At 39.0% G+C, this 14,435-nt stretch overlaps 2 protein-coding genes across 2 annotated transcripts in view; one reads left to right on the top strand and one right to left on the bottom strand.

Annotated features, from left to right (window-relative positions):
• Positions 1-14,435, bottom strand: part of LOC146389750 (neural cell adhesion molecule 2-like) — a 631,716-nt gene that overhangs the window by 132,858 nt on the left and 484,423 nt on the right. The gene's annotated exons all lie outside the window — the stretch shown is intronic.
• LOC146389767 (uncharacterized) lies at positions 977-9,113 on the top strand. The gene is made up of 6 exons (XM_084909329.1): positions 977-1,093; positions 2,779-2,927; positions 4,326-4,462; positions 8,437-8,682; positions 8,715-8,807; positions 9,079-9,113. The coding sequence occupies exons 1-6, from the start codon at positions 992-994 to the stop codon at positions 9,111-9,113; spliced, it is 762 nt and encodes a 253-aa protein (XP_084765455.1). The 5' UTR covers positions 977-991.

Genomic DNA, 14,435 nt, shown 5'->3' with positions numbered 1-14,435 from the left:
CACAGCAAGCATTTGTTTGGCCTGCTAATATGGCGCCTCGACCAAAAATCCTGGCTACGCCCCATCCGGTAAGATCACGCTCCAGAACATTTTTAACTCTGAGGGAGATGGAGAATGAGCCTATTTCCAAAAAAAGTGGAGTGTGTTCCTTTAAGTACTATATTGTATATATTGTCAAAAACTAAAGTGTACATAGCAGTTGTTGTATCTTGTTTACTGTATCACTGACAGATAAGTTCAAAGTCAAGTGAACGCTACATTATAGTGAGATATTGTGTAATGTGAAATACTGTAAGCAAATGAATAAACAGCCTAATTCTTGCTAAACCTTTGACTCTGTTTTGTTTGAATCCAACTGTTTTTTGCAGATGTACATAAAACATGTTACTTTTAGTATTATTATTTTATTATTATTATCATCATTATTGCACTAAATACATTTTAAATAAAGGATACTTTGATATACATTCTACTGTAAGGTTGGAAATGTATTTTCTTCACCCTGAAATATCTTTTGAAATGTATTTTGGTTTGAAAAAAAATATTTTCAATTTCAAAAATATATTTTTTTGAGCATCACAAAAACAACATATATTTACCATATATTTGAAATATATTTTGGCCAGGAAAAATTTATTTTTTTACCGTATGGGATAGTTGTTTAGAAGTGGTTATAAAACTAACTGAGTGTAAAACTAAATATATATTTTTATTTGTTCGCAAATAAATGTGAACAGTTGTACCTTGACCTTTAACCTCTCTGCTCTGTGTTGTTTCCTCTTTCAGACCAGAAAAACATCACAGCTGAGTCTGGACAGGATGTCACTCTGACATGTCGAGCTCCAAACAACAACATCACAGTTGTAAAGTGGAGCAGAGCTGACCTGGGAGATGAATATGTGCTTCGGTACCGGGATGAGCTCCTTGATCCACATGAGCAGCATCCATCTTTTAAGAACCGGGTGGATCTGCAGGATGAAGATGAAGACTGATGAAGGATGGAGACGTGTCTGTGATTCTTTGCAATGTGAAAATTAATGACACTGGAACATACGAGTGTTGTGTGTTAATTAGAGGAACAAGCTTTCATACTGTACAGTCTCCCAGGGTGTACAGCAAAAGTACATTCATAAACTCTTAAAAAGAAACTAGTTTTTTTTTCCTCTATGTTTTTGTTTGATTGAAGCTGCTGACCTCTAGTGGCATAATTCAAAACTGCAGCAGCATCTTTCACACAAAGCTACAACTGATTTGTCACTGTGTAAATAGTGCTGTGCAAAAGTCCTGAGCCACCTATCATTTTTTTGTATTTTACTTTAAAGGAGCCAGACTTCCTCGTTTTGAGCACCATATTATGTTTGAAAACAGTTAAGAGTAACTATATGTGTGGGTTTACCTGCAGCTGACACACAAACATCATTAGCATGTGCTACTGAATGAGTACAGGATTAGAGTTGCCTTAGTGTGATACTAAATGATACTCCCTTCCTGCTTCCTGCTTCAGCTTTGAGCAAAGTGAAAGTTTGGGCTTCATGAAAATATAATATTAGCTTTATTTAAATTAGCATGGAAAGTGTATCAGCCACTACTGGTTCTGTTCTCCATGACTGCCAGTGTTTTGAATGTACTGGCTATTAAAGCTTCACTTTTACCTCTTATGAGGAGCTTATGTTGTTGTTAGTGTTTTCATCCCTGCGTATCATTCTGTCTGTAAACACGATATCTCAAAGTTTTGAATGGAAACTGGTAAAACTTTGTAAGTGTGGACTTGTGTAAGTGTAACTTAATAATTTATTCATCAGAATAGCAACTTACATGTGTGTTTTGTATTGTACCACATAAAGCTTTAAAATATGTCACATTTGAGCTCTGATCTCTGCTGCTACTTACAGCCATTGTTTATATTGACAACATATAGGTATATACAGGGAAATAAAGGGATTCTAAATATTACATTATTGTTTCTGTCCAAATATCATCTCATATTGGACTTCCAACCTCACTTTTACATTTCACATCTGCCTGTCATGGCTTGGATGGCCGGTGTGTTCATGGTGTGGACCCAAAAGCAGACAAGGAAGAAAAGGAACTGAATCTTTAACAAAAAGCAAGCCGTTTATTTTGGGCCGATTTCAAAAATGGAAAAAAAGGCCAAATATACTGGGACAAAACTAAACTAGAAACTAAACTGGGAGCAGGTAAATTACTATGACAACTAGAAACAAGAACATGAAACAGAACAAGTAAATGCGAATCACGAACGTGAAAAATGAAACAAAATACGAGGAAGTATATAAACCTGAGCAGTAGAAAGGAAACTCTATGACCAGACATGACTTGATGTGATGCCAACAGAAGACCAGACAAAGAATAGAGGAAGACAGAGGACTTAAATACACAAATGGGTAATGAGGGAAGTGGAAACACCTGGGAAAACAAACGTGACAAGCAACCCTGACAATAAGATGTGGAACTCACACATGAATTACATGACAGACTGGGGGAACGGAAAGGAACACAGGAAGAAAGCTTCACGGCTGTGGGAATGGACCCTTTGGGTTGCATCCCTGCCTCGGCCCTTCGTCTTCACAGCTGTACTGCTGCTGCGTGCTGTGTTCCCCTGGTGTATTGCCCGCGGTTCGCGATAAGTCAGCCTGCAAGTGAGTGTTCTCCAGCATGCAGCGCTGGCTCTCTGTCTAGTGCGTTGCCCCTGTGTCGCGGGTCACATGGCCAGCAGGTGCCCGCTCAGTGAGCTGACACTTCCCAACTGTCCTCAAGTGTCTCATCGGATCTACTCTTACTGGCCCCCTGTCTATGGACGGCGCAGAGTGGCTGCTATGCCCTGGTGACCAGCCTTGGGTCGCTCCCCACTTGGGCCCTCAGTGGCCTGAACCACACAGCCCCTCCCCTGTCGTGGGATGGTGCAGGTCGGCCGCTCAGCTCCTGGGACAGGCCTTGGGGCTAGTCCTAGCTCTGCCATCCACTGAGTGGCCGAGCTGCTGCGGCAGGCTCTCTCTCGCTGGCACTGTGTCACTGCCTAGTGCCAGGCGGGGATCTGTTGTGACTTGGCTTCTCCACCCGGCAGCTCCGACTTCCCGTCTGGAGCATTGTCCCCATATCGCGGGTTTCAGTCACAGGGATAGCCAGCTGCCGTGCTTGAGTGGCTTGGTAGGCTGTGCTCTCCTGGCGTATTGCTTGCATTCGAATGCTTACATGACATTCCAAGCTCTGTAATCTGTACACTATCTGTAAAAAGACTCTCGACCAATGTATCAGTATCTAAATATTTTAACTCCTTTTTATCAGTATCAGTCTAAAGTTTTCAGTATCAGTCAGGTCCTTAAAATACTAAGAGAGCAAAATATGTGTATATAGCAAATCTAATTTAAGAAAAGGGATCACATACACAAAAATGCTGCCCATAGAGCTAACAAATACAAACAATCCAAATTATGTTCTTTAAAAAAATATAATATTGGGAAACATATAACCCTACTGATTAAGAGCCATGTCACTATAATAGACCTATATCAAGCAAATGGATGATACTGATCAAGTGATCCTGAGAGCTGGACGATTAATTTGAGAAGCAGCTCAGCACTGTGTGCCAGTTTTTTTAAAATATAGGCCAGCTGATTGTAGTCCTGTGAGTTTGACAAGGGACGCAGAGACGCAGACTTGACAAGAGGATACAGCTGACAGTGGAGACAGCAACTATGGAACACAGACAGAAACCAGAAGACTAAAACTCTAACATAAACCACAAAGAGAATCTAAACTTAGAACAATCCTATAACCCATTAGACAAAGAACCAAAAACATAAAACACTTGGTTAACAACCCAGGCACTCGAACAGATTGTGTGAAAGACACGTGGTTATGAAAAATGTGCACTAAAAACGTTTCATTGGTGGCTGTAGCCACAGTGGAACAGGTCATCTGAAAGGCTGGTGGTTTAATCCTTGGCCACTCCAGTCTGCATGTGAAATATCCCTGGGCAAGATGCTAACCCCATCCATGTGACAGAGTGAGCCTGTCCTGGTTCTATGTGAACACAATGTGCTGAAGTGTTACTTCAGTGTCAGTCCTTTAACCTTCATTTCAAGAATCAGTCTAATCTGTTTCTATCGTTAAAATAACCTGTTTTACGTTTCTGTATCCCTGTGTTATGACTCATATGCAGCATGCCAAGCATTATTCAAGGTGGAGTTTAAACTAGCTTCTGAAAGGCAGATCTTGCTTGTCATTCACTTTTTTATGAATCTTATATTGAATCTTGTATGATAAGGTTTTAGACTCAGGCTCTGATTATTTAAAAAAAAAAGACCAACAGACTCAGACAAAGTACAGAACAAACTAAGAGTCAGATCAGCAGAACTCGAGAACAAGGAAATGTCTGCTGTAACTGCGTCACTCTGCTCCACTTTGATGTTTGTTGGAGTCTTCGTGTTTGTCTCTACAGGTGAGGTTTAACTGTTAGATACCAAATGATATTTTCTTCAGAGAAAACACGAAATAATAGAACAGTTAGTTTTATATTGATATAGTTTGAGACAAAGAAGTGTGATGTTTGTTGCTGTAGACTGTGACATGACTTCTGTAAGAGACACTGAATCAAAGTGTGTAGTTTGAGTGAGTGCGTGAAAAACAAATTGTTCAGGTTAAATTTAATCTCATATTTTGAACTCAGAGTCTGTTGCTGTGTGTGTATGAGGCATGTTGTGTTAGTTTTGAGTTGAAAAGTGCTACGAGAACCAGTCCTTTTACCAGTTTGGGGTAATAATTAAGATGTGTTACTACCAGCCTGCCAAACTTTATCCTGATTCTGAATCAGAAGTACATACAGGTGGACTTTTAAGCCTGTCTGAAAGGCAGATTTGTCCTGTCAGTCACTTTTATTTGAATCTTAAATTTAATCTTGTATTATCAGGTTTAAACTCAGGTTCAGTTATTCAGTGAAAATACCAACAGACTCAGACATTTAGAACAAACTAAGAGTGAGATCAGCAGAAACAGAGAACACGGACATGTCTGCTGTAACTGCATCACTCTGCTCCACTTTGATGTTTGTTGTGAGATTTGACTTTGACATAAAACAGGAAGTTTTGGCTACACAGTAAAAATATTTCCCTGAGACTTATTTTCATATTGATTCAGTTTTTCTGTTTGTGACGATGAAACGAGAATCAAACTGCCGTCAGAAAAAAAACATACTTCTGCTTCAACGACTGAAACACAAACTGTTCCTACATGACGACACATGAGAGGTTCTGATTTTGTTCTGTGGAGATCGTTCAACAACTGAACACTAAAACTTTTCCACTTCGCCTCGTTTGTTATGATGCACTTATTTCTGCGCATCCTCAGTCCAACCTACCAAACGTCACTCTAACGCCACGTCCTCACGAGACACGGAAGAGTTTGAACCGCAGCTTTAGCTTTATTTAAACCTTAAATGTAATCTGATGTGTTCAGGTTTAAACTCAGGTTCAGTTATTCAGTGAAAATACCAACAGACTCAGACATTTAGAACAAACTAAGAGTCAGATCAGCAGAAACAGAGAACACAGACATGTCTGCTGTAACTGCGTCTCTCTGCTCCACTTTCCTGTTTGTCTTCTTCTTCGTGTTTGTCTCTGCAGGTGAGGTTTCAAATCAGTTTCCTTCTTAGATAAAGAGTAAGAACTATAGTCGAACTGATTTCATGTTGATTCTGCATGTCTGTGTATGTTCAAGCAACATGAGGACAGGTCTCTCATCTGAGCTTTCCAGTTTGCAGCACAGAGACAAAGAAGTGTAATGTGTGTGTCAGTGTGATGTGTTGTAGTTTCAGGAGTCAGTATTCAGCTACAAAGCTTTTTGTTCAGTGTATACAAACAGCTGTAGCTACATAAAGGCAGCATGCAGAGACTCACAGTGTCTTATAATGATAGCTGCGATAAACTGTGTATATACATATACTGTGATGTAAACTGTCGCCAGACCTTGTCGTGTGATCTGACATTTACTCTTTGTTTTTGTCTGTTGTCATGCTCCCACTTTACAGGAGGAGGAAATCAAATTATTCATTATTGTAAAAGGTTCATCATGAAGCATGTTTTTTATGATAAGCTACATTCCTCTGAACATTTGGTTTGGTTATTTATTTATTTCCATCCTCCTTAATGCTTTGACCATCACAGCACTATGAACTAAGAGGCTGGATCAGCTGGTTAAACAGGTCACCACCGAGCTGCTGTTGACCCATGATATGGAGATATGGTACTCTGAGGTCATTGAGATAAGATGGACCTGAGTGTTAATGACCTTGTATGTGAGAAGCAGGATTTTAAATTGTGGACTTAACAGGGAGCCTATGAGGAGAATTCAGTATAGGAGAAAGCTGCTCTGTCCTTCTAGACCCTCTCTAACAATAACTTGTCAAAACACAACATAGATTCAAAAGTCAAAGAAACACAGAACACTGGGAACAGACCCAGAGAAACGAACAGGTTCATGAGCTCTTCACATGTTTAGTTTGTAGAAAATAAAGTTTGTAAAGTCACTAAAGTGGAAAACACATAACACATGAAGGCTGAACTTAAATTAATTAAACTGGAGGAAATTTACTCAGTCACACTTCACACCACCTCTCATAAAGTCTTTCTTCATGTATTCCACAAGAGAAATCCATCAGTGGCTGTGTCCACAATGCACTGCATGCTGCTTACTTGCAACATCAATGAAAGTACTGCATGATTCATGTTTCAAAATAGTGGCAACACACATACAACAGTGAGGTCACATGGTAGACAAGAAAGAAAAGAGACATAAAAAAATACGTGGGTATGTGACAGCTGATATAATCTCTCACCCATAAAGGCATAAAACACAGTCAGCATTCACAAACACAAACTGGAACAGGACAACTCTGTTCCAGTTGTGCTCTGACCAGGACAACTGGAACAGAGTTCAAAAGATGATGATTTTAGAAAGGCAGGAAATCACTTGAATTTTTTTGTTTTTTATCTGTCAGTGGATAATTTTCTGATCCTGATGATCAGAAGAGTGTTTGAGGGTTTCAGATCCTTCAAAACAACAGTAAGTGTTTAAAATGACATCTTTCAGTCTTTTAGGTAATATGACAGGTTGAATGAAGTCTGTGAGCTTCAGTGGATTACGAGATTTTTAATGTTAAACCATCTGAACCAGGATTAAAGCTTCACTTTACTGGATACTGGTTACGGATGAATGTCATGTGGAGTTAGTGGAAAGCATTTGATTTACTGTTGGCTTGTTTCATCTGTGAAAATACATCAAATGAAATTAATTCAAGAAAAGCTGTCAGACTTTATATTTAATCTCATTAGAGTTGTGTGCATTATTTAAAATTTATATTTTAATTTTATATTTTAACTTTAATTTTTTCCCCCTTGTTTCTAATGATGCAATTTATGATCGTCAGATAAGCAGAACCTGAGAACACAAAAATGTCTGCTGGATTCTCCTGTTTGTCGGAGTTTTTGTGTTTGTCTGTGCAGGTGAGATTTAACTGTTTGAAACTAAACTGTTTTTCTGTGACATAAAGATGAATGAAGAGAATGAGCCTGGGTTACATGTTAATGATTAAGAATTATTTTCATATTATTCAGTTTGTTGTTCGGTGTGATGATGCTAAAGTCAGTTGGCAGCACTGCTTAAAGGTTATGTCAGAAATACCACACAAGACAAAACATCTCGAGAGTGCAGTATTGAGGTAGAGTATCGTTTGCAGGTCCAGGTCTTCTTCTGTCGTTTTCTCACACCGAATCATCCAATGAGGTTATCCAAGCTGTCACAGGACATGAGGCTGGGGACACCCTAGACAGGTCATCAGTCTATCTCCAACACAGACAGACCCATTCACACCTATTTGAAATTAAGCATCACAAGTTAATCTAACCCCACTGACTGCATGTCTTTGTACTGTGGGAGGAAGAGAGGACCCACACAAACATAGGGAGAACAAACTCCACACAGTAAAGCCTCGGCCATTTCGTGGAGTCAAACTCTGGACCTTTTTGCTGTGAGGCCACAGTGCTAAACACTGCATCACCGTGCTGCACATCCATCGATATATTAAATTCCATTTTATTTATTTAGTTCCAAATTACAAAAAGAGTTGCCTCAAGGTGCTTTATATTATACAGTATGACCCAAGAATAATAAGAAAAAGAAAACCCCAACAATCATATGAACCCTATGAGCAAGCACTTTGGCAACAGTGGGAAGAAAAAGTCCTTTTAAACAGGAAGAAACCTCCTGGTGACCTGGTGGATGTTCAGAGGTTCATTAAATCCAACATGACTAAAAACTCAAATGTCAAAGGAAATAAAGAAAATATTTAAAATGAATCATTCTGATCATAATTTTACTTTGACCTTTAACCTCTCTGCTCTGTGTTGTTTCCTCTTTCAGACCAGAAAAACATCACAGCTGAGTCTGGACAGGACGTCACTCTGACATGTCGAGCTCCAAACAACAACAACATAGTTGTAGAGTGGAGCAGAGCTGACCTGGGAGATGAATATGTGCTTCTGTACCGGGATGAGCACTTTGTTCCAGATGACCAGCATCCATCTTTTAAGAACCGGGTGGATCTGCAGGACAGACAGATGAAGGATGGAGACGTGTCTTTGATTCTGAAGGATGTGACGATTAATGACACTATAACATACGACTGGTACGGAAGATTCATACTGGAAGATATGAATGTCGTGTTCGCATGAAAGGAACACAATCATCGGATCTCATCAGCATCATCAACTTTAGTGTTGTTGATCCTCCAAGTGAGTGGGAAACTCAATGTTAAAGCCTGCAGCTGGAGGGGGAGGGGTGAAGCTGGTGGTTGTGAGTCTTGAGTTGTTACTAAGGAAGAGTAATCTAAAATATTTAAATAGCTGGTGGATGTTCAGAGGTTCATTAAATCCAACATGACTAAAAACTCAAATGTCAAAGGAAATAAACAAGGAAATAAACAAAATGTTTAAAGTCAATCATTCTGATCATAATTGTACTTTGACCTTTAACCTCTCTGCTCTGTGTTGTTTCCTCGTTCAGATGATAAAACCATCACAGCGGAGACGTCACTCTGACATGTTGAGCTCCAAACAGCTTCATCAAACTGAGTGTTTGATGAAGAGTTAGAGAGTTAGTTTCAGTTGATCCAACATAGATTCAGACATTTCTCTCAGTCTGATCCTGGCACTCTGACATTTTCCAACATCATCTACGTAACTTCTGCTGCAGGAAAAATAAAAAAATATAAATTTTGTAGCTATTGTAAAGTTCTATATTTTTATGGCTTCGTAGCGGACTTTTGCACAATTACGTTAACCACTCTTCTAATCATCTCTTGTTTTTGCTGTCTTTTGGTGGTTGTAGAAATAGTTTAAATTGGCATTTAGCTTAGATTCTAAGGTTTCTGTGGAGACCACACTTGTCAATATTTTCAAAAGAAACTTTAAGTCGTGGATGGTTGCCCCTTGAGCCCCTTAGAGATTCACTACGTTTCACATGTAAACCCATTGAGTTTTTTCTTTCAGTGTGTTTTTTTGTGATGTTTATTTTTTTTAATTATACACAGGCTAAAAAAGTGCTGTGAGTCTCACTGACAGATCTCTACTTATTTAAATAAGTGTTGTAAGCAATGTGATGGCGAGTCTTAGGCTTTACTTCTGTGTGTAAAACAGTTTTAGTTATAAACCAGAAGATGTTCTGAGGCTGATTTTCTCTTCACTCTGATGGTCACAGAGAACAAAGACCTAAATGCAGGAAACCAGGATAAGATTTACAAAGAAATACTACAAAAAAATGCGGTGCGAAAGCGTTACTATTTTTCAACACACAGACGGTTGATGGTGTCTTCAGCTTACAGGGAGCTGGGGGGACAAGATGCTAAGTCAACCCAAGAAAACCCTGAATGTCCATTTTTGTGTTAAAAGTGGGAACTCCAAAGTAAGTAAAAGCCAGTTATTAAATTGAGTTGATAGGTTGTGCTTGCAAGAACTCTCTGTTTACAACCCCCCCCCCCCCCCCCAAAAAAAAAGAGTAAAGAAAACAAAAACACCTCATACCTGTTGGTGTCAAAATGTACCATGCTATGGGCTCAAATTGTGGTATTGTGGTCATAAATATTTTGTACTTGGAAATGATTTGTATGTGTAAAAAGAAATTTTGTGTATGTAAAAAAGATTTGTATGTGGAGTTAGCCAAAAATATGTGTAACTCAAGTTTCAAGTTACAAGTACGAATTTTGACCCTATTTTTCTTCCTTTCATCTGATTCGTCAATGCCATGTCAATCACAAATTTAACAATCCAATCAGAGAATAGATGGGTTTGGCTGTCGGAGGGGCGCTTTTTTTGAACTGCAGGTCCACACACAAATCTTTTTTACACACACACAAATTCTTTTTAGACATACATTTCCTGATTTACAAGTACAAAATATTTATGACCACAATTTGAGCCCATACCATGCCGACCAATCAAAAAATTATATGGCAACATGACATTTGGTTGTTCGGAAAGAGAGGGAAGTTTTAGTAGTGACTGCAGTGATAGAGCAAAAAAAAAAGAGAGAGGGAGAGTTTGAGATGTGAGAGATTTGTGACATTTTGCGTGTTTGGAGTGTAGTTAGTAGTGTAGTGTAGTTGATAGTTTTGTTTTGTATGTCAGAACAATGAGGCGACTGCTGAATGTCACAGGTGCTGCCAAAAAGCCACCAAAGGCAGATTACAGTGTAAACGCTGTGATACACCTCCTGCTGTCAGGCCTGCAGGTATCAGGATATTCTCCTTTATCTTATTAGTGGACAGAAACTATTTTTGGAGTGGCACAAATAATTTGTGTGGCATCTTATTTGATGCAGAACACCTGATTGTTCCTTAAATTGTTTGAAATGGTTATAAAAAAGTGCCTTGGCTGCATTTTTAGGTAAATAGCTGCATATAACTTTGTTGTTTGCAAAACTTGTGCATAGGTTTTAAAATATACAATTTATATTTGCATTAAATTGCATTAGATAATCTAATAATCTCACAAGGGTTAAACTTTTTTTTTTTTAAAGTAATGCAATAGTTACTTTTCCTAGTATTTAGTTACTTTCATAATATTGTAACTCAGTTACTTTTTGAAGAACTAACTGGTAACTACAACTAATTACTTTTTCAAAGTAACTTGCCCAATACTGGTAATCAGTCTTTCACTGGTTATGTCTCAGTTTTTACTGCTTCCAACTCTTCCACATCCAACATCTGTTCTCTGCCTGTGTGAACACTTTTCACTGAAACTGGAAATCTGAGTTTCTATGAATTTCCGTAGATTTAAAGATAATCACAAGTCTGACTCAGGATCCAGTGATCAGGTACAAATGAATGATGTACTCAGAGTTTGTTTGTGTGTTCATTAATAACAGTTTTACATGTTGAATGTTTTTCTTTATTCAATCATTTTTAACATTGTTTTTGTGTTTAAGAAGTGTAGCTGCTTGTTTTATATGTTTGGCCTTGCATGTGTGTTTGTGTCCTATTGCTGCTGTGAAAACTCCAAATGTTTGTATGTAGGACAGGGAACAAAGGTCAGTGTGAAGAGTGTCTCTTTGTTTTAAATAATAAACTACTGGATTAGTCTGATCCTGTTATCATCCTCTGTTATTTCATCAATGAGTCTCAGTCACTCATTACTTTGGCTTAAATTATTTATTTTTTAATTTGTGTCATTGGCCGAGAAGCTAAATCATGTGAACTTCTTCATCATGTGACATGTCATCTCAGATTTAAATGTAGAGTTAATATAAGTGTGTTTGTTATTAACACTGTGAGGATTTGTTGTTTTTGCTTTTATCATAAACTGAGGTTTGAAACATTTCTGGATTTATTAAAGTGTTCATTTAAGGTTAGTCTTTCTGTTATTTGAAGATTTACTAAAAACCGGATGACTGTATCATCAGTCATGCTGCAACTACAAAGCTAGATTTATGGCTTAGTTAGCTATGTTGAGCTTAAAATCAATTATTTTCTTTCTTGCAGTTCTATTTGTGTTAATTCCTCCATTTATTTATTGTCCTGTTTTACATATTTAATACTGATTTCAGCAGATAAGGTTCTCCAGAGTGGGGCACTATGAAGTGAGATTATTGGGTTGGCAAGCCACATCGAGCTAGATCACCATGGTAACTAATGATGAAGACGTCTGAAATGCAGGATCGTTTAGTATCAATAAAGATGCACTTTTGACCAGAAAGGCAGACAAGTCAAGTCAAGTCAACTTTATTTGTCAATTCTGCCACATGTACAGGACATACAGAGAATAGAAATTTCGTTACTCTCAAACCCTAGATTTAAAAAATGCAAATAAAATAATTAAAAATAAAAATTTAAATAAATACAATACAATTTTACATATAACAAGAAAGCTATGCAATATACAATATACAATATTCAAGTAAGGATAAATGACCATGAGTGTAAACCAGGCAGAGTAGTGCAAATAAGCAAATAGTGCAAATGGAGATTAGTAATATACGGTAAGAGATGGTATAACAACAAAGTCTTATGAGATAATGGCAGTCCAACGCTCCACAAAGTGACTGGTAACTGGTGCAGGCCAGTGAGTGAAGTCAGAGAGTGTGTGTGTGTGTGTGTGTGTGTGTGTGACAGAGTTCAGTGAGACCATGAAGGAGAAGAGGGGAGAGGAGGCAGAATCGGAAGGGAGTTAAGCTTCCTGACAGCCTGATGGATGAAGCTGTCCTTCAGTCTGCTGGTCCTGGCCTGGAGACTCCGCAGTCTCCTCCCTGACGGCAGCAGCTTGAAGAAGCTTTGCATCGGGTGCGTGGGATCAGCCGCTATGCAAAGGGCTTTTTTAGTGAGCGGCTGATCCCACGCACCCGATGCAAAGCTTCTTCAAGCTGCTGCCGTCAGGGAGGAGACTGCGGAGTCTCCAGGCCAGGACCAGCAGACAAAGGAAGGTCAAAGGTCAGATCTTCCTGTATGTCAAAAAACTCTAAAACTGCAGTAGGAGATAACAGGTATCATGACTTTGGGTATCATCATCTCTATCATGTGACTCTTCTTCCTTCTGAATAAAAGACTCAGTGAAAACATTTTGATTTTAAACTAAAACTCTGATCATAACTGTCATGTGTTGCTGAGGTGGAACCAAGGAAGAGATCAGCTCAAACACACTGCAGTAAAAATGCTTTATTTACAGTGAAGTGACAAATAACAAGACACAGAAACAAACCAGGGATCTCAGGTGATGCAGGGAGAAAGTGGAAACAGCAGGTAGTGACTGAAAAGCTCGTGATTAGAAATCTGTCTGAATATGAGTGAGAGGATTTAGTGGAGCTTGCAAGACCCCCTTTTTTGGTGGGGGGTTGAGGACAGGTGGGAGGTGTGATGGGTGAGAGGTGTGGGTGCAGGATTTATGCTGGTGAAAGTGAAGAAAGCTCTTGGCAGACGTCCTGTAAGATCCTGGGAAAGCTGATGAGGGCAGAGGACTCTGGAGAAGTAAAGAGTGCAGATTACAACCTTGACAAAGTTCTTTAAACTAAACACAGAAATGACTGGTTACCACTAAACATAGACAATGATCAGGCAAAGAATAGCTGCCACACAGCTTCTTAAGTACTTCAGCCATATTGAGCCAAAGCATCATTATCTGCACATTACAGCCATGCCCAACCTTCCTCTTGTTCCTGAATAGGAAAACAATAAAGTAAACACAGCCAGCCCAGACCTGTCCTAACAACAACCTGCTCCTGCTCAGGTTGAGTATTTAGTATCAGTTACCATGGTGATTTAGTCAGGTAAATACAGCGTGTATCTCACTGGCCCAATAACTTCATAGTTCAGCCCTCAGGTCTTCATGCAGATGTAAAGTTGAAACTACTCAGGAGGTTCATTCAGTGTGAACACTGGAGGGAAAATAAGAAGAACAACATCACAGGATGGTTTTCACTCTTACGTCTGACCTTTAAGTCAAATCAGCTTTGTTTACAATAACACCAGTTCACTTTATATTAGTGTGTTTGTTCAGACTTGTTCCTGATGTTTGACTTCACCAGTGACACTCGTGACCTCAGGATCCAATGTTTCATTGGTTTGTTTGTTTTCTGTTACTGCATTAACAAGACCGTGGAGTGTTATCAGCTGATGTTAACTTGATTGGTTATGAAGTTGTACCCACAGACTGTCTTTCATCATCATCATCACCATCCTCACAACATCCAAATACAATCCTACAATCTCACCAAAACTGGAGCTCAGACTTCCTGGCAGAAGGAGAGAGGAGGCTGCAGGAGCAGCTGGAATCATGCAAAGGTGGATCCTTTAGGAGTCCTTTTACCTTCAGGTAGAAAAGAGGCGTGGCCACAGCTGGAATATCCAGACCATGGAGGGAGGACTCCTGTGAGTG

The sequence above is a fragment of the Perissodus microlepis genome, chromosome 3, assembly GCF_051167445.1.
Source record: "Perissodus microlepis isolate ML-2025 ecotype Zambia chromosome 3, ASM5116744v1, whole genome shotgun sequence".
NCBI lineage: Eukaryota > Metazoa > Chordata > Actinopteri > Cichliformes > Cichlidae > Perissodus > Perissodus microlepis.
The sequence above is the reverse complement of the archived record's forward strand: the minus strand, read 5'-3'. Positions and strand labels throughout refer to the sequence as shown.